This window comes from Achroia grisella, unplaced genomic scaffold (assembly GCF_030625045.1).
Source record: "Achroia grisella isolate CSIRO2021 unplaced genomic scaffold, CSIRO_AGI_Agris_v1 utg856, whole genome shotgun sequence".
Taxonomy (NCBI): Eukaryota; Metazoa; Arthropoda; class Insecta; order Lepidoptera; family Pyralidae; genus Achroia; species Achroia grisella.
In genome coordinates, this window is record NW_026713045.1 from 1,935,238 (window position 1) to 1,959,752 (window position 24,515).

At 31.8% G+C, this 24,515-nt stretch overlaps 3 protein-coding genes across 5 annotated transcripts; 1 reads left to right on the plus strand and 2 right to left on the minus strand.

Annotated features, from left to right (window-relative positions):
- The first annotated feature begins 321 nt into the window (after positions 1 to 321).
- On the plus strand, positions 322 to 8,400 carry LOC131852752 (tubulin polyglutamylase complex subunit 2). The gene is made up of 5 exons (XM_059203480.1): positions 322 to 913; positions 4,144 to 4,311; positions 4,993 to 5,171; positions 5,564 to 5,737; positions 6,171 to 8,400. The coding sequence occupies exons 1-5, from the start codon at positions 838 to 840 to the stop codon at positions 6,327 to 6,329; spliced, it is 756 nt and encodes a 251-aa protein (XP_059059463.1). The 5' UTR covers positions 322 to 837; the 3' UTR covers positions 6,330 to 8,400.
- Positions 928 to 2,945, minus strand: LOC131852751 (tRNA-dihydrouridine(47) synthase [NAD(P)(+)]-like). The gene has a single exon (XM_059203479.1). The coding sequence runs from the start codon at positions 2,840 to 2,842 to the stop codon at positions 1,046 to 1,048; it is 1,797 nt and encodes a 598-aa protein (XP_059059462.1). The 5' UTR covers positions 2,843 to 2,945; the 3' UTR covers positions 928 to 1,045.
- Positions 6,467 to 22,106, minus strand: LOC131852750 (protein PALS2). Of its 3 annotated transcripts, XM_059203475.1 has the most exons (12): positions 21,965 to 22,106; positions 19,329 to 19,426; positions 18,292 to 18,441; positions 17,438 to 17,641; positions 16,758 to 16,988; positions 16,326 to 16,424; positions 15,843 to 16,001; positions 13,850 to 14,060; positions 13,142 to 13,312; positions 12,456 to 12,601; positions 10,392 to 10,466; positions 6,467 to 10,029 (listed from the first exon to the last, which is right to left on the minus strand). In XM_059203475.1, the coding sequence occupies exons 1-12, from the start codon at positions 22,047 to 22,049 to the stop codon at positions 9,853 to 9,855; spliced, it is 1,806 nt and encodes a 601-aa protein (XP_059059458.1). In that variant the 5' UTR covers positions 22,050 to 22,106; the 3' UTR covers positions 6,467 to 9,852. The 3 variants fall into 3 exon arrangements, with proteins under 3 accessions (XP_059059458.1, XP_059059459.1, XP_059059460.1); XM_059203476.1 differs by lacking the exons at positions 19,329 to 19,426; positions 21,965 to 22,106 and adding an exon at positions 18,692 to 18,761; XM_059203477.1 differs by lacking the exons at positions 19,329 to 19,426; positions 21,965 to 22,106 and adding an exon at positions 18,628 to 18,651.
- Between the last annotated feature and the right edge of the window lie 2,409 nt (positions 22,107 to 24,515).

A 24,515-nucleotide genomic window follows, 5' to 3' on the forward strand; every position in this document is an offset into this window, starting at 1 on the left:
ATGTGCGCTAACTGCAGGTATGGTTTCTAGAAAAGACCATATGGATGTAGATCTGATATGGTACATTGCTAGCAATGTATGGGTCCGATACAATTATCAACAATATTCTTCCCATCTCTCTCGGAGTCTCATCCGTTACAATCGTGAACAAATGCTGCTTGTAGGGACTTTTTAGGGATTTAAAGTTATTGTATATTTAATATTTTGACTAATTAATTAATGTTAGTTTGTATCACAAGAGTAGCACGAGTAACACGCAAGTTTCTCGTTCTTGTGATGGGACAGCTTCCCAATGAGCGGTAAATTAAAAAAAAACTAACTATTCAAAATTGCTTATATTGTTTATTTGGATAAAGGATTTAATACTCCTGATAATAATAATGAGGACTGTAAATAAAAAATTGTTTAATTGTAATTCACGTGAATTCAGAAATAACTAACACCTACCGAGGTAGATATTGTAAAGTCTTCTGTGTCTCGAATATTTCAGAGGCCAATTAACTTGTTTCTTGAACGATGGCAGTGAAATGAAAGAATAAGGAGGCATAATATCATAGTCCTCCGAAATGGAAACGCATAAGTACTATTACAGGGTAAAGGTGCCACATGATAATGTAATGCTGTTTATATACGACACGGTTACATTTACTGGTGGGTTATCGGTTTGTTTGCAATTACATAAAAAATACAATAAAATAAATATTTTACCTGATATATTATTCCATTACCGACGAGTATTGGACCACAATGCCTATGCTGGTTACCAGGACAACAGGTTTGTTATAATAAGTAGTTACAACAGTTTAAATTAATAACATTGAAACATCCAATATAATAATGAGTTTTTGTGTGGACTTGGTGTCTGAAGATTCTTTTTATGAAAATATTACACTGGGAGTAACTAAATTATTGGGTTAGTGTAGACTGAATATTATGTGTGTAGTAATTATGTACTTACTTAAAAGAAATTTCACCAGTCAAACAAGCTTAATAAAACATAACAACTTATATTTTAATTATAATACTTATAAATCTAGGACTACACTCATTGATACAAATTAGTTTTATGTTTTGGTAAAAATTTAAATCCATCTGGAACTGGTCCTAATAACATTTCACTAATTTTTATCCAATCTACACAGTTTGCTGATCCCATCAGTGTCTCCAGGTCATCTCTACCAAAGTATGTGGGTGGTCTCTCATTAATTTTTTGAGGTGGTCTTTCTAAGAGTCCCACTGGAACATAACGATACAAGAAGGATAGCCATTCTAATAAAAATCTTCGAGTATTCTCAACTCCTTGTACATCTGAACCCCAATGTTCAAGCCCATAATTTGTGTATTTCTTGATAATTTCAAATCTCTCTTTACTACTTATATCCCAAAGTCTCTGTTCTTTAATCTCTGTAAATACCCAAGGCTTAATTAATGCTCCGCGGCCAATCATTACACCTTGAATTGATGGTGCCATTTCCCTCCTTTGTACATAATCTTCATAATTTAAAATATCCCCATTACCAAAGACAGGGCAAGGGGCAGCAGCTTTAGCACAAGTTTCAATATATTCCCAATCCGCTGATCTAGTGTACCTTGCTTCTCTCGATCTTCCATGTAGACATACCATAGAGACACCTGCTTCAACAACTTTTGGAATAATGGTGTGGGCAATTTTTTTGTTTTGATAAACACCTGTTCTCATTTTAATAGTAAATGGTATATTAAGTAATTTTGAAGCACATGTTATGGAAGCTTGAAGTGTAGGCAAACGGTGCATCATTCCACTGCCACCTCCTTTCTTGTAAATTAAGTCAATAGGACACCCAAGATTTAAATCTATAAAGTCAAGGTGAGCATTTTCTTGCAAAAGCTGTGCAACTTTCGTTATTATATATGCATTATTTCCGCATATTTGTGCCCCAAAAATATCTTCAGACTCATGCCGTTTTACTAGTGCCCATTCTTGTTTAGTACCTTTAAGCAAGGATTCACACAATGCCATTTCACCACATGTAATGTCTGCACCATACTGTTTACAAATTCTTCTGAAAGGTAAATTACCCACAGTAGTGAGTGGACTGAGATATAATTTATTTTCCCAGTTTATGGTTTTCTTTTCCCTGGGAAGAAGTTTGATAATATCTTCATCAGTAATGGTACCACTGAATTTTTTTTCTTTATCTACAGTATTTTCCGTAGTAGTATTTTCAAGGTCACTTGAAGTCTTTTCTAAAGATTTATTTCTTGTATCCATCAATTTAACAAGTTTTTCAGCAAAACTTAAATCATATGTCCTCTTTTGGAGCTGTATTTGAAGTGTATGTTGCAGTGTGTTTTGGGTATCCTCTTTCCATTTCATAAATTTTTCCTCATTGACTAAATTGTAACCTTCGGGCGTTATGTGTTCTGAACCAAACCGGCAAGCTATACCCCTAGGGCATTTACCACGAATATCAAAAATATGACACTTTTGACTGATATCTTTAGGTTTTGTAGTTAAATAATCACTAGGATTATGTATAAATTTACAGTTTGTATACTGGCAGGGTTTTACTTCATCCGAACATTTTACATCCACAATGCTAGGGCAAGGCTTGTCTTCTTTGTTATCATGAAATGTTTTTGGTCTCGCCTTGTTCTGACCCCTCTTTTTATGTTTTGTCCATATATTATCAGTATTATTATTTTTTGATAGCTTATTGTCACCATTATTATCCTTGCAGTCGCCAGTATCGTCAAGTTTTCTTTTTATTGAATTAGAACTACTTTCTGTATCAATATTAGTTGTCCTCTTTACTATATATTCTTCTTTAATTGCACATACTCCGTCGCTTATATTAGTCATAATTATAATAAATTTATTAGATTTATCTAACAATTTTGTTCGCAAATAACATAAAATTAGAGGTTAGAATTTATTTTATTCCGGCATAATGTGTTGTCTTGCGTCAAAGTTACAATTTGCATATAATTGACAGTGACAGCAAACGTACTAACGTTTTTTAAATGTAGATAGAACTATTAATGAACTTTTTTTACTTTACCTACCATCAAGTTAAATTTTTTAATATTGATGTATATGTTTGACATCCCTTGTCTGAACAATTAGGGGTATACAAAGTCGTCTCCCAAATAATCGTTTACAGAACAATAGGCTTTGTTTGGTCAGTATTTCTTAATATATTTTTTAAACTTATTAAAAGCTGCCCATTCCTATAAAAGATCTGTCAATTTTATTAATCAATTGAGCTAGTCGTGTATGTTTTGGATAGTCTTTATTATTTGCTCAGTTGTTCTTTTATCGTATTGGTCAAAACTTATCGATTAAGGATATTTTTTTTTATTAAAATTATGTCAAGTACCGTGTATAATTGTGAAAGAAATCTTCTATACATTTTTAATAGTAATATTTAATTATTAGTATCAACAATACATGTTACATTTATGGCTAGGTTTGGCATTACTTATTTATATGACATAATGTTACTATCAACTACTATATAAGCTTGCATCTTAGCGTAGGATCGTTTATTGGGGGCGGCTGCCTCCCCGTCGACATCGCAGCCTTGAGAAAGTGCGCGCGTGTACCCGCGCTACTTCTTCTGAAGAAGAGTAGTGACCCGTCTACTGAGATGGGTTCCCGCCGTCGGAGCTGCGGAAGAATGCCCGCGCACACCCGGAGCTCCGGCAACAAGCAGTAGAGGTACACCTTAGGGTTTTAGCCGGTAGAAGTCCGGCAGTACCCGCTCGTTACCCCTGGAGCGGGCGGGCCTCCATGACGGATTTCCCCAAGAAAAAAAAAAAAAAGGATCGTTTATTGAGTTGAGTACTAGTTATATTGATTACTTGCTAAGTTGACCACTGTAGCCAGTAGTCGCACAGTCGCACATTGCGTTCACCCCAGTATCGACAGTTTAAAACGCCTCTGACTACCTCCATTTTGGGATTATGCTATGAATGTATATTATTATTACCTACGGGTATATTACATTAATATACTAAACTCAATACATACAAGTTTTATTGAAAATATTGTTAATTAAAATTCGTGTTGTTTTATAATTTCTTACTATCAAACATGAGTATAAGTACTATAAGGCATTGTATAGTGTAAATAATGCATTTTCTATTTATCTTTTCTTACAGAATCTGATCCCCGCATTTGCAATGTGAGTGTCGAACGTAGGTCCCCTTGCGATCGCGTAGCTCTTTCAACATGGGAACAAAGACATTCTGCAGTACTTCCAGAAGATCTTAGAAATTTTTATGCTTCAAGTGATGGTTTCCAATTAACTTGGCACTATAAATATTCAGGTAAGTCTATAATAATTAAAATTCAAACTTATTCACATAGGACCTTTCGTACTCTTGTGCAAGGCATCTTTTTTTACTTTACCTACCATCAAGTTAATTTTTTTAATATTGATGTATATGTTTGACATCCCTTGTCTGAACAATTAGGGGTATACAAAGTCGTCTCCCAAATAATCGTTTACAGAACAATAGGCTTTGTTTGGTCAGTATTTCTTAATATATTTTTTAAACTTATTAAAAGCTGCCCATTCCTATAAAAGATCTGTCAATTTTATCTAGACGTAGTTTGCATGAGGACAGCAAGTTTATACTTGTACCTAACATCACAACTTATTCCAAATTGTATAAGCGATCGATCCCTCATCTAATTCAAAGGAGGATTGAAATTACGATGGCCTGAGCCGAGGTTCGATCCCCTACTGGTACCTACCCTTAGACTAAAGTTGTATCCGCGTTCTTTAGAAGTTCTTCCGCTGGTTTGGAGTGACATCTGTGTTTGTCCCTTATCGTCCGGTGAAGCTATAAAGACCAACGAAATATAGTATAGTAATAGAATACATTCAAAAAAGCTATACGTAATGCTTCTATAGAAGTATCTAACATTGTTATTTGAATACCAAGTCTATCCGGTATAAGGTACTATAACTATTTACTTATGAACCTATATATATTTGTCTGCAGCCGATGAAATTCTTCCGGTTGGGTCTATTCGAGTGAATTCGTTAAATGAATTGTGCTTGTCACCAGCCTTGAAGGATTTGTTGGATTTTTCTATGACTAGACAAAATAGCGGCCCGCGACCGGTACTAAACACAAAAAGTAAGGTGTTCGAATTGGACTCGTGCCGGACTATTGGAAAAGTAAGTATCATCTCTATAACACGTAAGTTCACAAGTTGAAAATATTATATAGGTATCGCTCACACAATTAATGGATGGAGTATTAACTATTTACATACATAGGTACCTAATACTTAGTGACTCGCTGAACTTCGTCTGGTCCTCTTTTTCATTCCAGCCTAGCTCCTAGTGCTCGTAACATGATGTTATTTATTATACTCTTCCTCCAACGACAAATGGGCTATCTAGCAGTAAAAGAATTTTTAAAATCTAACATCCAAACAACCAAAATCTAGATACAATTCATTACGCGTTTATAATACTACGTCTGAGTCCGCATTTAAAACGAATAACTAATTCCTTACACGAAGGTTGTTTACATATGTATTAGTGTTAATATTTTCTTTGTTTAGGTATGTTTGATACACACTGGTGGATCATGGTCAGTATGGCTAGCAACTCGCGAAGGGGCATGGGGTTGGCTGGCAGATTCTTTCACATTATATTTTAGAATGGCGTTAGTTCACCTGGGTTTACCCGGTTGGCAAGCAATATTCGCTAATCTGCCCCTTATACCCTGGGCCGAGGTATAGTATCTTTGTGTATCTAATATAGTAAATAACAATAATCACCTATGTAGTCAAAAGCTATTCGAATAAGTAGTATGAGTTCAAGTTAACCGAAACATACATAGAAAAAATTATTTTTATAATACCTGTTAGGAACACTACAAGTTGTATATACTAATTATATACAAAAAATAGCCAGGCCATTATTCATTAATATAAATGGTTGTATTGTGAGAGGATCAAAACCGCGACTTGAGGGCGTGGGTTATATAAGCATGTATTACCTATAATTATAATACTATATTCAAGATTTTTATATGACACAGAAAGAGAATGATCGACTCGTAAATGGCTAGACAATTATGTTGTTCCATAAAATTATAATACTGTTAGAATATTGGATATGCGCACCGTAATATATTTCTACATATAAATAATATTTCTATTGTAGCAACTATTTCTTTTACTGGCACCGCATTTGCTAGACAAGATTGATCAAGAAAATAACACTATAGTTGTTGGAAGCGAGACTGGATTGAACCATATTGATCCAAACATATTTAAAACTTCAGCCCGCCATCATAAAACTACTCGACAGGCAAATCAGTAGAAACTAAATGCGAGATAACGAAATAATTTTATTGGGATGCCGAAGAACATAGTGTAGTTTAAATTAATAGCAAAATACATAAATTGAATAGCAAAATTATTAAGTGAACAGTGAGCGATAAATTAAAGCACGTTAGGTACATAATGTATAATATATTGAATAATTTCGACACAATAAAATTTATAGCTAAATAACAAAATAATATGGACGGAATGTGAGATTCAATGATGTTTACAACTATATGATTAAATTAACAAATCTAACAAGCAAGTTCCTGAATACAATATTGTATATACATAAATTGCATTATTATTTAAATTATTTAAAAAACACAAGAGTGTTCAAATCTTATTTAATAAAGTTATACAGCGTTCTTACTCTTAATGTGATTATATTTATGTGATGTAATGCAACAATTGTAAAAGTATATATATATATATATATGTATATATATACTTATTTGAGATGTGTACGTGCAAAGTAGGTAACATAATTATTACATGTCTAATTTACTACAGATAGCATTTTTATTTAAATAACTTATTATTACAAACGAGTCAGAATTGCATTTTCTAAACCTTGTTAATTCTATTGCTTTCTCATAATTCTGCAATTTGATACAGGCACCAAGAAGGCTCATAAAGCATTGATTCTGTATGCAGCAAATATGAATAGTACTTATAATTTGAAAGAAAATCCTTACGATCCACCTTAAAATTAATATGTACTTACATCCGATTGGTAAAAATTAAAATAAAAAACATGAAAAACTAATAACTCTGCAGAATAACGAACGTTTTCGTTCACGAACATATTTCTATAATTTTGTGAACTCACGTAGAACGTGTCATGTTGGTGACCACTTATTATAAACTACTTCATTGAGAAATACAAGAATAAAATCGTCTTTATTACATAATACCTATATTTTAATACCATTCTTCTTTTACACACTCTAGTTCTACAAATTCGTACAAAGCCTATATAATGATTTATTAGGTGGGTTACGAGATGATAAATTATGAAAAGACTTCAGAAGCATATGACATTAAGTCTGTAGCATGTTTAAGACTTAGAACATTATAACCATAATAGGAAAGTTTAGATCGTAATTTCTAGAAAGGAATGATGTACACAATACAAACATTAGCAAGAAATCTGTACATTCTCAAGCACCTATATAACAAATTATTACTATTAGGTCGCATACACAATAAATATATATAACGGCAAATTATCATTAAAAAACATCTACAAAAAACTAAGAATAAATATGGGATAATTATAAAATAACCTGTTACATGTCACCAAGTCGTATATTAGCTTGTGATGCTATACAAATTATAAGAATAGTTATTCTTATATGTAGTGGATTTAAGAATAGCTAATAGATTTAAGAATATTACATATTTGTGTATATTGCTTTTATGGCGTAATTTATTGTTTGCATTATGCTTTACTTATTTTTTACATATGTATTTTTTGTCTTTAAACGTCAATAAATTATATTCCATAATATAAACTCAGTACTTGAACAAAGAATTACCTACCTAAAGGCGGTCTCGTATTGTAAATAATGCTCTAAGCTTTAATATTATAAATAAACTATGTGACTACAGTCAGAAGATTTCATTGTCGTTCTATGTATAAATTAAAATACATAAAGAAGTAAAATCATACTATTATATGACCTTAACAAGCAAGATATATCGGAATAGTAATTCCGATTTTTTATAACATTTTTCAGTACCTACAGTCAGAAGATCACTCTGTAAGATAATGGCTACTGTAATAGTAGTATTAATGTTAATTATAAAATATCAAATGAAAGAAGTATTTTAATATAGTTTGTGATATTTCAAGTTGGGCAGGCGGCATTACCGAGATGCTGGAAGGCATATCCGCACCTAATTATACTGGTGCAATTTTACCAGTATCGTAGATCTGATAAGTTGATTGATATTAAAATGCGTTTTCGTCACGTTAATTATAATACAATAGATTATATAACAAAATAATAAGTAGTAAAAGTAAGAATACACTAATGAGTACTAAAATATACGGAGATAAATGTAAATATAAGACATTTGCTAAAGCAGTATTTTATCACAGTTAAAAAAATATAAATAGGCGAATATTAGCATATAGATTTGTATAAGTTAAATAAGTTTTAAAAGAATAAGATTCAAGAGCATTTATATCGCCATGCTCTACCTAACATCAATACGACGAATACTTTATTAAATATAGTGACATTAACTTTTTAATTTCAGTAGCCATTATATTAATAGTAGTTGCTGTACGTTTAAAACAATTTCTCTCCTCGTCACCGTCTATGATATTCGCATGATTCCACCCGCACTTTGCATCTTCTTTGAACCAATTCAGAATCAGTGATAGGCCTATAGCTCAAATGCATCATGATATTTATCTTAATAATATTATATTTTATGTATAATAAAAGATTGTCTTAATATATCCTAAAAATGACCCGCACTAAACTTATTATAATAAATTCTAAACAATATATTTTTGAGTTGCGTTATATTGACTATAAGAATTTTGTAGACAAAATTGTTATTATAATTTTAACTAATATTTTATGGTATAATAACAACGTTAAATAAATCAATCTATTGCAATTATTACATTGCTAATATGCTGATATACAGTTGGTAGTCGTCAGGTTGTTCCAACACAACTTATGTTCTGATGAACTTCGACGCATTCAGTTGCTACACCCCGCCTTCTTTGGAGACGGGCAACCTGATCCTGAACCTGACCCTATCCAACAACAATGAACATACTAACACTCATCGGTCAAGGCCGTAAATTAAAAACAGGATACAATGATAGTAAGCACACATTAAGAACAATATTGTAAGACTTATGTTATAACATTATCATAGTAAAAGTAGTTACATAACACATCACCTGATCCTAAAAATACGTGTATATGTTGTAGTGCCACAATTTGAGCAATTGAAGTGGCAAATATAATTTGTAGCATTGTGGATTGCGTAGTCATTGTCTTTGTAAAGCTCTGAACAGTAAAAACTATAGTAATTCCTAATATTAATTTACTAATTTAGTGCGGGAAGACTGTGAATACTTACTTATCTACTTATTCTATGGAGCTGCCGAACATAGTAACGTGGCGTTTGGGGCGTTTTATGAGGTTTAGCTCCCTAGTTTAACTAAAAATGCATCGCTTTGCCTCCTAAAACATTGATAGAGTGTATTGATTAGAATAATGAATTAGAGGCATCAGACATTTTCTATAAAAGCTAGCGACTGCTCCTTATACATTAAAGCCCTTATTCATAAAATCGTATTAAATTAATTTTAGCTATTGCGATACTACTTTGCCATTCCCTAAGAAAAAGATCTCGTAAAGAAATGACAAAATAGTTTTACATTTGAAAGTTAGTAGCAGCATTGTAATAGTTAAAGGAATTTGTAAATTTTTGTTTTTCTGAACAAGGGAGCAAATCTTAAGAATCGTTCTTAATAATTGTAAAAGTTAATAAATCCAGCTGACAGGCACCCACTGATGGTCGGTAGATAGTGAGTGAAGCGCATCCATTATTTTGGAATATGTAGTGTCCATGTTATTATTCGTGATCACTAGATCGATGTATTTTTCATATTGGCGCTGTATACGGGCGCTGTCTTCTAATGTTTGCTTCATGTCCTCCTCCTAACGATAGAATGGCACGTTTCGATTAAATTAATTAATTATTAATCCATAGTAATATTGTAAATCTGCTTTTTAAAAACAATTTCAATAAATCCCAAAAAATTACAATAATTTCATATACAGTTAAGATACAAACACAAACGTGATTTTGCTAAGGCTTTATAAAAAATTTTAAAATTAGAAAAAAGTTTTGCTTAAAAGTAGTTTGACTAAGACTGGTATACGCAGTTTTAAGCTTATGTCGATTACGTAAAATACAGGACAGGAAACTAACACATGACAACCAATGCAAGGCTGTTAGAAATAGTTCTATACATACGAAAGTTAAACCATGCTCATAGTAACAATTCAACGGTTCTTACCTCATACAGCGACGCGAGTGACTCCAGAGTACGGGCGCGCCGAGAACTGTAGCGAATGGAGCTCTGCCGGTCGAACTACACGCATGCGCACAATACATCAATAACGTAAAAGTATAATTTAAAACATGCACGAATACATAGTCTACAGTACATTAAATAAAGGAAGTAATTCCTGTAAAATAGTCTTTCAATTCACGAGTGTTTGTGGTATAACGATTACACACGTTTAAATGTGCGTGCACACACTGCGTGTTGTAGGCACGCACGCTTTGTAACCATAGATATAATCATTCATATATAATTACAAAGAAAAACGATACGCAAAATATGACAAAGTAAATATAACTGCAATGTGTATTATCCTAACAATCGATGATTAAATAAGTAATTAAGATGTCAAATCATATATATTAACACGCGCCATACTGCATTTATATCAATAAAGGTCTTTAATCTTTCATTATAGCCCCTGATGCCCTTTAACTCTGAACGTGCTACAAATAAAATTATTACATATCTATTATTGTTTTGATATTGATAAACAAATCCACACTGTGTGCAATTTATTGCTTTGGTTCACATAATTAAGTGAATTATCGGAATTAGTCACAATTGATAGTAAATAAATATAGACAGAAAGACAGCTAAAAGATTAGTTTAGTAAGACCATAATTATAATTGACATGATCCACCATATTGGATGTTTCACACAAATTGTATGTATAAAACCATGGAAATGTTATCATCATTATCATTGCCTTGCCTTTATCCCATCATTTGGGGTCGGAGTAGTATGCCCTGTTCTTCCCCTGATCTCTATTAGCTATCATATCTGGGGTTATATTTTATATATAATTATCTTTCACAATACCATATAAATATGACACCGACAATATAATAAAATTAGATTTTTTTAATGTAATTGTAATGGTAAACGAGCTGAAAGCCAATTGATGGTAATCGGTAACCAAACTAAGGTTGATACACATGAATAGAACTACGAACATCACGTTATCATGTGACATCCACGATACCACTCATGTGTTGCCATTCCAGAATACTCTTCTGGATGTCATGCCTCTTATCTTGTAACGCAACTATTTGATCTGCATCCTACAATCGATACACGACCTTAAAAAACAAGCTTCTCGGCGACTGAAATAGGCGAGACTGAGGTACTACGTAGACGACGTTTAAATTCTTCATCTTATTATTTCCTGCATTAAGTAACGTGAAATAAATTAAAATATGTTTTGAGAAACCCTTGGGTTTTTCATATTGTATACTAAACTTCTAATACGAGACACCTGTGCGTCTCTATATATTAGCATTTATTATAAGCTTTTTTGTAGTTACACTTCAAATGTGTAAAATGATTAATTAATGCTAGAATTATATATCGAAAGCAGTCAACGATTCTACAGAAACATAATTTTAAATAATACAAATATCAAATGGATAACTATTTCTAAGAACTACAAATCACACAGTACTATACTACTATCACAAGCATCCACCTAAGATGCAGATTCACAGACTATAAATGTATATAAATTAAATAAAATCATAAATCTAAATTATACGCTTATTTCTAAATTTAATAAACATTGATGTCATATGATATATTTGTACCTATCTATAGAAATTATAAGAATTATAGGCTTATAAGATATATTAGTATTTGTATCCTGGACAGAAACAACAATTCTGCCAAGATTAAGTGAGATTCTATACAAAGCTTACTTTGGGTGGAATTACAATAACTAATTGTTTTTAAAATGAATTAAGTTATTTATATTTTTTTAGGGACCCTGCTTTAGGTAAAACAGAGTTATATTGGAAAGTAAAATAAATAAAATTTACCTTGCAATAAAACATTCTGATGGGAGTTCTAAAAGAATCTTTGTGCTATGCAACCAGTGTAATAATTAAGGATTATTTACTTTCTTTCGCTTAAAATACTTATTCAATTTAGTTGGGGCCCATATTAGGTGTTGACGAGAATATATATTTTGGTGAGTCCTTTATAAAATTATTAGAAGCTCAACAAGAAATATAACTTACGGTGAGGTTCCGATTAGACGCGTATGTGAGGTTGCGCAACTGTTCGATGCCCGGCGCCGCCAACATCACCACGTACGGCAGGAACTCGCTGCTGTTATGAAGCAGCTTCAGGGATTGAGGAGCGCAGTCCAGCACACACATTTTCCCTGATATTTCATTTTATAATCTTTAAATGGAACTGGCATTCCAAGCACAGGTTTTCCTATTTCGAAAGCATGGGGTAAATGTATGCTGTGAGGTGAAGGACGTTGTTAGTAATGTGGACTTATGACCCTATAGACAGTAATTTACTAAGTCATGTTAACCTCCATGCGGTTCTCCCTAGAAAACATTGTGATAAATTTGTCACGATGGGCTAATTGACCTGACGTGATACTCAACTCATTAACGTCCACTGATGCCAGCACATACCGTTAGAGGTTAGTTGTTGCACCATATCATTATCATCAATATAAAAAAATATATATACTGCACTGATGTATAAATTAACTTGTCTAAATGATATATATACAAATGATTAATTCACCATCTCTGTCTATGCATTTTTTATGGTAGATGAAAAGACGAGATTTACTTGAAGATATTAAATAGATCCTTTTCTTTGTAGTCAGCATTTTTTTTTCTAAAACCTCATTTTGGATTATGTCCCACATAATTAATGAAAAAAGAACGTATATAGCACTGACCTTCTTTAATGACGGCACGTATCGAATCGAGATGGGTTCCATAAAGGTGATCATTGTGCTCGCCGTACTCGAGGAAACGGCCAGCGTGAGCATCACGTTCCATTTCCTCGCGCGATACGAACCAATAGGATTGTCCATTCTCTTCCATAGGACGAGGAGGTCGTGATGTATCTGAGGATGAAACCACATAACCTACTTATCATACTGTGGTATAGGGTCTGCGAGATGACAGGCGCCTATTGTATCTTTGCTTGAAATATTTAAACCTGTACTTCGTACAATTTAAGAAGAGTAACAACAAAAGCATATTTATTTAAGAAAAATCAACAGAGAGCTTTGATCAATCCAAATATTTTAGTATACTATAATACTTTTCCAAGAGTGTAACATGTTTCAAAGTGTATAACCATTAATATTACTTAACAAGAGAACTATTTAACTATGAGTTTACTATTCAACTTCAATGTTTCAACAGAAACTTAGTACATAAATTACTACAAATTTTATTTGATTCTTCAGTAAAGATCCTTTATTTATGTTGTTCCAACTGACTTAACTCTGTCGCTAAGTTATTACATTTGATAAAGTTATCTTTCTACTGTTGATATATAGGTTTACATTTATAGATTTTGTATGAAGTCTTCTACTGGTTATTGTTATGTTCTCAGTTTTAAAAACTGAGAACTGTATATGTATATATATACTTACGCGGTACCACAGCTCCGAATCTGTCAGGGTGCTCCTGTATCAGACGATTCTTGAGCGTGCGGCGACCAACGCCACGAGTCCCCACAAAGGCGAGGATTCGTCGTAAGAACGGCGGTGTTCGTGCCACTTCCTCATAAAGAGCGAGCTCGGCGCCCTCGAGTTGTACACTGGATCGGGATTCATAGACGAATTTCTTTTTCTTTTTAGATATCTGTGAATTGTTATTGACACTTGTTGGTACATTGTAAGTGGAAATGAAAAAAATATATATTCTCACAACTGTGATCCCAAATGGTAAATAGATAGGTAAGTGCTTTTTTATAATAATTTGTCTATTATAAAAAACACACTTCAGATTTGTTGAGGATATTTGACTATATTGTTGCAGAAGCGAGTCTACTACGATCTTTCGGATCAATGTGTTTTCTTATGGGTGTTTTATAAAAAAGGCGAATCATCAGACATCTAACGAATTACAAAAGACTTATGCCTGCAATATAAGTACATTTATATTACTTTATAATATTTTTCACAAATTCGAAGTAAATGTACTGATCTATAAATAATGGTAAAATATCAAAATTGTTTTTTAAGTTACAAGTTTAAACAAGTTTTTTAATTAAATGTTTATACTCATAGAGGCTATTTTAAAATATGTAATCTAAAAACGGTTATATAGATTTAAATAAAATAAATATAACTATCTTTTCTGTTAACATATTTCTGTTGTATATAGTACCACTATTTTTTAAAGGTATTATTAGGTAAACCTATTAGATACCCAACAACTGATTTATATGGCAAATGCAAAGTTCTAACTGTCAGAAAATTGTTTATTATGAAACTAATTTTGCGTAAACATTCAAGTATGGTATTTGATCATAATTTATTTATGAACAAGCGCAGGACTGATCATATTTGTAAACAGTTTCCAAGTAGACTCAGGCTTGTGGATCGACATTTTTGTTTTATTAGTTCTAAAGTTTATAATCGAGTGAATAAGATTTTACAAATATACTCCCTTAATCATCGCGAATGTAAAATTAAAATAATTAACTGGTTATTGAACCTCTCTTATGATGAAACCGAAAATCTAATAGTTTAATTGCTGTATTTATAGTATATATTCACATAAAACTGACACAAAGTTATGCTTGCGAATACAAAAACAAAAAAAAATTTAATATAAAGAAATACATAAAACGCATACATAGGTGCAATAAACGCGCGTATATACATACATATACACACACAGACACACAGACACACACACACACACACACACACACACACACACACACACACACACACTCACTCACTCACACACACACTTGTTCTAATGCTCATAAATTATAAATATCATTTGTTTTATTTTATATACTTTGTCTTTCTCTAAATGTTCTTAAGGAGTAATATTCATTTATTTTCATTTGTTTTTATTTAAATTGTATACAATGCACTGGAGATGGGCGCAAATAGCTGCAACACAGTTTTTTGTAAACTAATGTAGTTGTTTACGTTTAATATGTTATTGTTATAACTTTGTTTTTGGTTTAAATAAATTCTTTAATTCTTAATTCTTTAATAACTATTACGTTAGTTTATTAACAATTTTGATATTTTACCATTATTTATAGATCAGTACATTTATCAAGTACAGTCAACTAATCAATCAACAATTCCTATTTAGACATTAAAGCTGCATATATAATCGTGCGTTCAGTAATAATTAGACAATAAATAGTTTCCTAAGTTAATTACGTTCTGAACAATTTGCACGCATCAATTACTTAACCTAATGAGGTTTTGTATAAATCACGTATGAAACGTGCTTTTGTATGAGATATATAGTGACTCACAAACAAGAGTTATGTAAATGGCAAGCAATTATTTAATAAGACAATACATTAGTCACGGTTTTGAATAAAAAGCTGACAATGGTGAAATTTAACAAAGAACAATGCAAAGATAATAAGATATAATATTACTTTACCCGCGCGCCACAAATGCTGATTTTGTGAACGAAATCAGCTTCCGGTGGAACATATGCCTTGCGTCTTTCCTCTAATTCGGGTGACGGTATGAGGCCAACTTTTTCAGGATTATCTACGTGACTTGCCTGCCACCAATTTGGATCCTTTCTATCTGATACCTGAAATTAGCATAAAATTTTTTAACATCAACCTTAATCCCAGAAACTTTAAAGGCTTTTTTGCTTTAAGACATTATGAATATTATTAAGTTATATGATTATCTGTCTAATTTCGGAGACAATGAGAGACTGAAATAATAGTTGGTAGTATAAAGGCAAAATACATAGGTTATGGGACACTAAGAAAAATGAAAGTCTTAGTCAAACTTAAGAATTTATTTGCATATAATTTTTTGTCACTTATGCATGTCAATAATTTATTTCTCCTTTATGTATTATTATCAAACATAAAAAATAATTATAACATATAAATCTACAACTTACTTGCAATATATCACCCCTTTTGAATTCCAAGCCAATCTCTTTGCATGGGATGAGTGTGTCCTCTTTGGGGTCATAGTCAAAAAGGGTCCTCATATAACACTATAAGAAAACTATAATTTATATGCTTTTCAATACACAAATTTATATACAGTGAATAATTTTAATTATTTTTTATTAGTAATAAAAAATAATTAAAATTATTCCCCATAATATTCTAAAAGAAATCTTTTTTAATAATTTTTTTATTATAAGCTGTGTTTATACTAGGAACGCAATGGCATGACGAAGCAAGTTAGGATAAAGCATGCCTAAGTAGCAGATATCTATTCAGTATCAAGGTCAAGGTCTGAAAATGTATATACAGAAGCAGCAAAAGTGTTACACTCATTCACTATTTACATTATGCATTTCAATAAAAAATCCACAACTTACACTAAGTTTATTTGTCAATTGACTGCTCTTCTCTTTTAGATTAGGCCCAACTTTTAATGTAACTCTGTCTGTATCTTTAGCGACTGCTTCTTTAAGCTGATCCTCAGAGTCAATCTGTACTCCATCTACTTCTAATAAGACATCACCAATTGACACTAATGCCTGTTTGGCTGCAGGACTCCCCGCCAGTATCCTTGCAACTATCAGCTGACCATGTTCATCTGTGGTTACCTAATTGCACAAATGTAAGTATAAATTAATAGTGATTAAGAACCACATAAGTAGTGACTCATAACAAACATTAAGTGGTGGGTTTTGAATATTACTATGGAAAAGAATTTGAAATTAAATTTGAACAATAATTTTCCACATTACATGTCTATACTAATTAATAGGACTAATGTGTTATTCTACTATTGATAGAGTATGCACTCTCATAGAATACATAAATACAGTACTAAAATTATAGACAAGGTGATTAATGACTTTTTTACTACCTACTTATTAGATCATTTCAGAGATATACACAAACAGCCATAGTGTGTAATCATACATATAGCCGAATATATGATACATATATCCTGCAGTTTTACCATATGAGTGGATATTACTGTTACTGTTAACAAAGAAAAATCCTGTAATAATATTATTTTAAATTGCATAATGTAATAAACACTTACAGTTAAACCTAAGGGCTTTCCTGGCTCTTTCCTAAGTCCCACAACCTTTACAGTTTCTACGGGCATATCTCCGTTCTCCTCAGGACTTTTGTCGTCACCTTCTGCTGTGTTTTTACTGTCTTCCTTCACTGTTGTCTTTTCATCAGTACCAGATCCTCTGTCAAGCCAGATTTTACCTATTTGATCATGTGCCTCTATTAATGCCTGCAAATGTACTTATTTATTAAATTTCATTTATTTGAAGCCATTTTTAAGCAGTGGACTATAATAGGTTTATGATGATGAAGATGATGATTTCATTAAATAAAATTATAATGGCTCACATACAGATGTCTCACTGTTTTTATATACATAAGGAGATTTCCGAACATACATTGCATATATATAATTCACAGAATACATTCCATATAATTCTCAGAATACATTGCATATAATATGTATGTAATATTGTAATAGCTCAATCATCCAAATTAGCAGTTTCTAGTGTAAATATTTGGAATCTTAACATGAATTTAGAGATTATTATATATTACAACAAGACTGTTATATAAAAAAATAAATATGTACTCAACTTGATTTTCATGTTTGCATAGTTTACAGTATTTTTTCAGATTCATTGTGTATCTCCAACTATTAGCAAAAGTTAATTGTTTTTATTTAAATAATTTCAATACAGTAATTAAAAAGGGAATTATTATAAGGGAATAACATGATAAAACCTCGGTATTGATATGTACAATTAATAATAATATTTAATATTGATTAAATGTCAGTTATAACATGCTCATTACACATAGGTATGTAATGATTATATTAGAAAGGTATATTGCATTGAAAATGATTTACTGACTTACCTTAAAATGTAGTCGTGATAATAATATAGCTAGTTCGGCTTGCTCTATAGTGCGGATGTTGTTACCTCGATACTCGCTCAATGATTTTATTATGTTTACGTTACCAAGGGAGACGGGTTTTATGATCAAGTCCTCCTCAGAATCTGTACACTGCAATAACAACACTTATGTATAATCAAAGTATTCAGGAATTAAGTTTTACCAACAGGCGCGATAGGCGTGGCACAAGCTCTGTTTCTTGAATGAAAAATATTTTTTTTACAACATATCTCTACAAGGAATTCAATATTTGGATTTTATTTTGTTTATGTATTGAAATAAGTAGTTAATAGTTACTATATCAAATAACTTTGTTCGATTAAAATGTTCTTTATTTTGAAGAAAAAGTACAAATACAAACCGACAAAGACAATAGTTTAGTTTTCACATTTGATTTGATTGGTTGCGTCGGGTTGGGTTGTTTAGCAGACTTCCAGTTAGTTTTAGTTTGACACTTTGGGTTTTGACTTTGACAGAAGCAGACCAAACCGACGCTGTTCATACTCTGTGCGTATTACAACATTGATTGGTGTATTCTATTATATACTTTATTCCTTACTTCATAAGGTATGCGGTAAATATGAATTGTTAATTTTCAAGTATTGTTGTACTAACATTTTAGATTAGAGTACTTCTCTAATTTATTGTATTAAATAAAAATAAACATCATTATTCGACCAAAGCAGTTTAAGGGCATTTTTTTGCTATAGGGATATTATAGGACAGTCACAGGGCCTATTTATTTTTTAATAATAATGGAAAGGCATTTCCGTCGCTGAAAATATACCTACCCTGCCGGGAATTTTTGTGTGTTGTCGCAAGAGCTAGACCCTTAATACGGACCCCCTACCTTGAATACTGACATGGCTTGGCTCAAGAATAGTGTGACGTATTAAAAATAATAATTTTATTATGCAACTAATTTAGCTTGTTTCCTATATATGTTTTTTTTAATTACGCTAATTATTTAAAATATTTTAAAACATCTTTAGTCTTACCTCATTTTTTCTGCCAAAATCTGGACTTTCTACTATACTTTTTAAGAATATGACTTCATGATTTGTTAAATCTTCTTGTAGTTTTATATCTTCTTTATCTGTAAAGGAATTGATTATAACAATGAATTCATCTTTCTCTGAAATGTAATGTAATGCGTCAGTAGGTACTATACTATCTAATTTTATATTGTCTAACACAATAACGTCTCACTGTAGGCTGTATACCAAACAGTAATAAGGGCAAGATATTAGCCTTCTATTTCTATGCACACTGGGGAGACGAATCAATATGACTATGTATTTTATCTGTGGAATGAGGTTTTATGACGAATTTTTATTACTCGACTCTTATAACATTCTGTAAACGAGAAGAACCAGTGGTTCTTACTGTGTCACCACCTTGAGAATTTATATGGTCTGTGCTAACTCCTTCTAAACGACTACACCAATTTTAATAAAAAATTTTAGTGTATTTTTCAAGATCTTGGATGGTTAGAAAACCCAATTGTCTGGTCCGGGCAGAATTGCCGGATACGCTACGCTAGTAATATAATATCAAAATAATTAATTATAAGCGTATTGCTGGAGCAGTATGTTATGTATTCATTACAGTAATTTAACCTACCTAATTATATGTAATATAATAATTAAGGCCAACTATATAGCACCAATTGCTAAGCTATAAAATAAAATAAAAACAAAGCAAAGTTTTCTGATATATTCACTTTCTGGTTTGATTAAATTTCCCAGAACAATATTTTCGCGCGGCCATGACTAAATACAAAAAAAAATAATATAATATTAGATCTGTGTATACAAGAATATATTATATTAATTTATTAAAAAATAAATTCCAGAGTATACAGATTATACTAAATCATAGATGTAGTATTTACTGATTTACCCAGCTATAGGTATTGTAACCATATACTTATTATGGCTTTATGTTTCAAGGGTCATGCGTGACAAAGGCGAACTTACCCTGTTTTGTTTAATAAAAACGAAATGGCACGCTAACATTTTTCGGGATACCTTACTTGAAGTCACTATAGTAATATATATACGAGTACAACTCTGTGACAATTTATATAACAGTTTTAATAGATAAATACTTTGTTTTTAAGCTAGGCTGATAACGCTTACCCACCAATTTCACGTACATATACGTGGTATTTCATACATTAATGTTCCTATATATAATATATCGTATACATATCTGCATATATTTTAACATTGAATTTATGAATTCTATTACTCTTGATTTAAAAGACCCAATGCAAATGTAAGGAAAGCAATGTAAGAGGCACGAAACATAGACGCAGGCAGTGAGTTCCTCTCCTTAGCTGCTCGCATAAGGAAAGATGACGCAAACCGGCTAGTATCTAGTCTAATAAAAGAGATGTGATTGTAAATTATTTAAAGGATAGAATTCGAGATTAACATATGACAAGGATAACTAAAGTGAACGACATAGTTTACAATATTTTTGGGCGGTCCTATTTGTTGACCGGAGGGCTGCAGATGGCACAGAAAGTTATTAAAGTGACCACGTACGTGTATAAAAAACGATCCATGGATATTTCTCCCTTCAATAAGCCAAAAGACACGGGAAAGCAAACAGATAATAAGTAAAAGCAGAGGAAAATATATGAATTATTTATTAGGACATATGGATGGAAAGATCGTTTACGTGTGTAGGGCATATATGAGTGTAATTATTGTATATTGTTCAGATCTCTGAACTACGCTTTCTCCTGAACTTAAATTAATAAATATTTACGTATTTGTTCTGTCCTGGTCCTGACTTTTGCCCCCGTGTATTTTTTAGTAACGCACATATTATAAGTATTAGGCTATTATAAGGCACATATTATAAAGCAATGGCTGGTATATTTATATAAATTACAAAATGTTGGTTTGTGCAGATAAACTCCTCTAATAATTACATATTATTTCTGGATTAAGAACGCTCGGATCATATTTTAAATAAAATTATTTATCATTCGCATTTAATATGCAACATACAGGTAGTACAAAGAATATATACAGCAGTAAGCTGTAATTGTGAGACATAGATACTATTTTCTTATATAAAAAATACAACTATTCAAAAGATCAGCACACAAGTTTCTTGTTCATTCTTCTTGTGATGAATGTGCATTTCGAATGAGTGGTAGAATCAAAAATATGAATATTCAAAAGTGCTTGTAATGAGTTTATTTGAATAAAGATTATTTCTATTTCTATTTTGAATGTGGTAAATATTAGTAGACATCTAAGGAGGTATCTACTTCATTTTGAGAAATTAGAAAACTTAAGATTTTTGCACACTAATTTATACAAAGATAAGGGCTAACTTAAGATAAATATTTATAGTTAAGATTTTCAATAAAAAATGTACGAAATATGATAACGAAAAATATTTCACTGGCTTTTTTATTCAACATAGTAGTGTTTCATTCACGAAAAACACTTAGAAGGCTATCGCTATATCGAGCTGTGTGATATTGAGTGCGTGACTTACGAAATTACCGGCAGAGATATGTAAATACTATAATGGTTCCATTTCTCATAACGAAACAAAGAGGTTATATGTCGGAATTTTCATAGTTCAATATTCAATACCGGCGACTCACCTTCATCAGGCGGTTTATTTCCAAAAGCCAAGTCTTTGAAACCTCTCCAATTGGCCGTGTATCGGCCGCTGCGATGAACCATCATTTGGTCAGTAATTGCGGCAAGATGATGCACGCTCGAGCGGGCAACACGTTGTTCACTGCTGTCGGTGTCTTGCGAGTCAGCGGGCAGTGGCATTAGCCGGTGGATATTGGCAGGCGCGCGGTATCGATGCGTCGCGTCACGCGGCCGTCGCGGCGTCAGCTGAGCGGCACGTCACGGCGCCGCCCGACGAACGCGCTTGCGCACTGCCGCCCGCCCTCCCGTAGTTTTCGCACATAAACCAAACTACGCACGACAATAAGCTTCTTTCACAGATTTGTATTCCACGCGTATCTAGTTTAGTGAATAGATTTGGGGACTTGAATTGAATGTACAATATTATTAAGTGTAGTGTAGGCATATTAATAGTTATACTATCTATATATTAGAAGTTGTTTATGTATATATCGTCGACATCGTATACAGCTACTGGTATATTGTATATGTACGCATTAGTAATTTTACACGTGTATCATTAATAACATTGGAACCCATATAATTACTTAAGAGCTCGCATTTCATTACAATACCTAGTTGACACATATTTTAATTTATTGACTAAATTTAGTCAAAATAACTTTATACTTATTTCTTAATTAAAATAATAAAATATCTAAGTAGGTTGTCTAGTAACCATAACAGCTCTGCTTCCCTTGGGACTAGATGGCGCTGTGTGAAATATACAGGATTATTAATATTGTTATTATTTTTTAATTTTATGCGCTATATAAATAAACAATAAGAGAGTTAAGTCATCATGATCATTTGAGCCATTTATGTAATGTAATATAATAGATTATATTAATACACTATGATTCTCTGTCACGGCATTAATTTACTTTTACGATGCTTATGAAATTGCCTAGCAAAGTGTTTACCAGTAGAGTAAGACGGTAACTAAGTGAATGGTAAGAAAACTCAGAAGGTTTGGACTTAACTCCTAGAAAAAAGAACAATATTTATTTATTCACGAATAATCCACTACCATTACTACTAATTTAGACACAAATAATCATGTTTGTAAGCTAAATTTTTACGTTAAACCACAGATAATATAATATTATATATTTACTATCGATGTTAATAGCATATTTGGATATGGAAATCAATCTTCACGTTTCTTAAGTCTTTAAGGGTAATAGAACTCGCAATCACTCGCTCGTATTCCTCATCAAGCGGATAGACAAACTAATGGATTTGTCACAAATTAAAATCAAAGCAAAAATTGTATTAGTATAGCGATGAGAGCTGACCCCGAAAAATCATGGATGGAGTGAATGAATTAATAAATTTAAAAGTTATATGAAAAACATATAACTTTTAAATTTATTAATTCATCCACTTCAATTTAATGTTATATTTAGGTAGGTGAATTACCGGCCGACTTTGAGTGTTACTTTATTCAAAATTATTTTACGATACCATACAAACATCCATATGTGGGACATTAGATTTACGAATCTAGATATAGAATATATTTTTACAATACTGAAATAAGTAGATAAATCGCAACTATATTTAAATATTTATATATCGGAACATGAAATGTTAAACACATGTCTTATTTAAATGTATGAGAACGTTTTGGTAATCAAATAGAGAGCAACATTTAATGTTACGATGTGACTATAAAAATTTCGAGACACCCGCATTCTACCCGCAATACATCTATCGAGCTATGTATCTGACCACTAATGTAAATGTAAAATTAACTTATGTTTTTCTTTCTTTTTCGGATGTTTCGCAATGTTTTAAGCGTATAACGTTTCTATACGGTTGGGTTCCTATTTACATAATATTTTTATGTGCGGAGTAGTCTATTTTTAATGCGTTCAGATTGCCAAATCCGTTATCTATACCACTGTCAATTTAACCCTCAACAAAATGACAACTAAAATTACTTACGTAATTTAATAGAAATATTAATTTCAATGAAACGACTAAAAATAAAATAATGTTAAGAGATTTTAGAGAGTGAAACGACAATACAGGAAATTATTTGAAAGAAACGATATTTTCTGATCCCAAAGAAATCCCAAATAGATATCAATGGTTAGTAAAAAAAATTGTCCGTAAATATTATTAAAAATAAAGTTAGCAATTATAATTGGTGTAAGGAAATTAGTTTGTTGTGTACGAAGTTTATAATTCCAACGAAATATTTAATGATAACCTCATTTATCTGCACATGCTAAAAATTATAAATATATTGAACGTCAATACGCAGAATACAGAACATGTGATCATAATTGTTTTATAGGCAAATAATACGTCACAGGAAGGCCAAAGGGTTGTTATTGCACAATTATATGAGCGATTTGTTAGCGTCGTATTCATGCTACTAGAATATCGTAATGTCTTAGTATCATCAAATTCCTCGGAATTGAGAGTATTATAATACATATACTAGCTGTGCCAGCAGTTTCGCTCGCTTGAAATTTATAGCCTATGTGTTATTCTGATGTATAA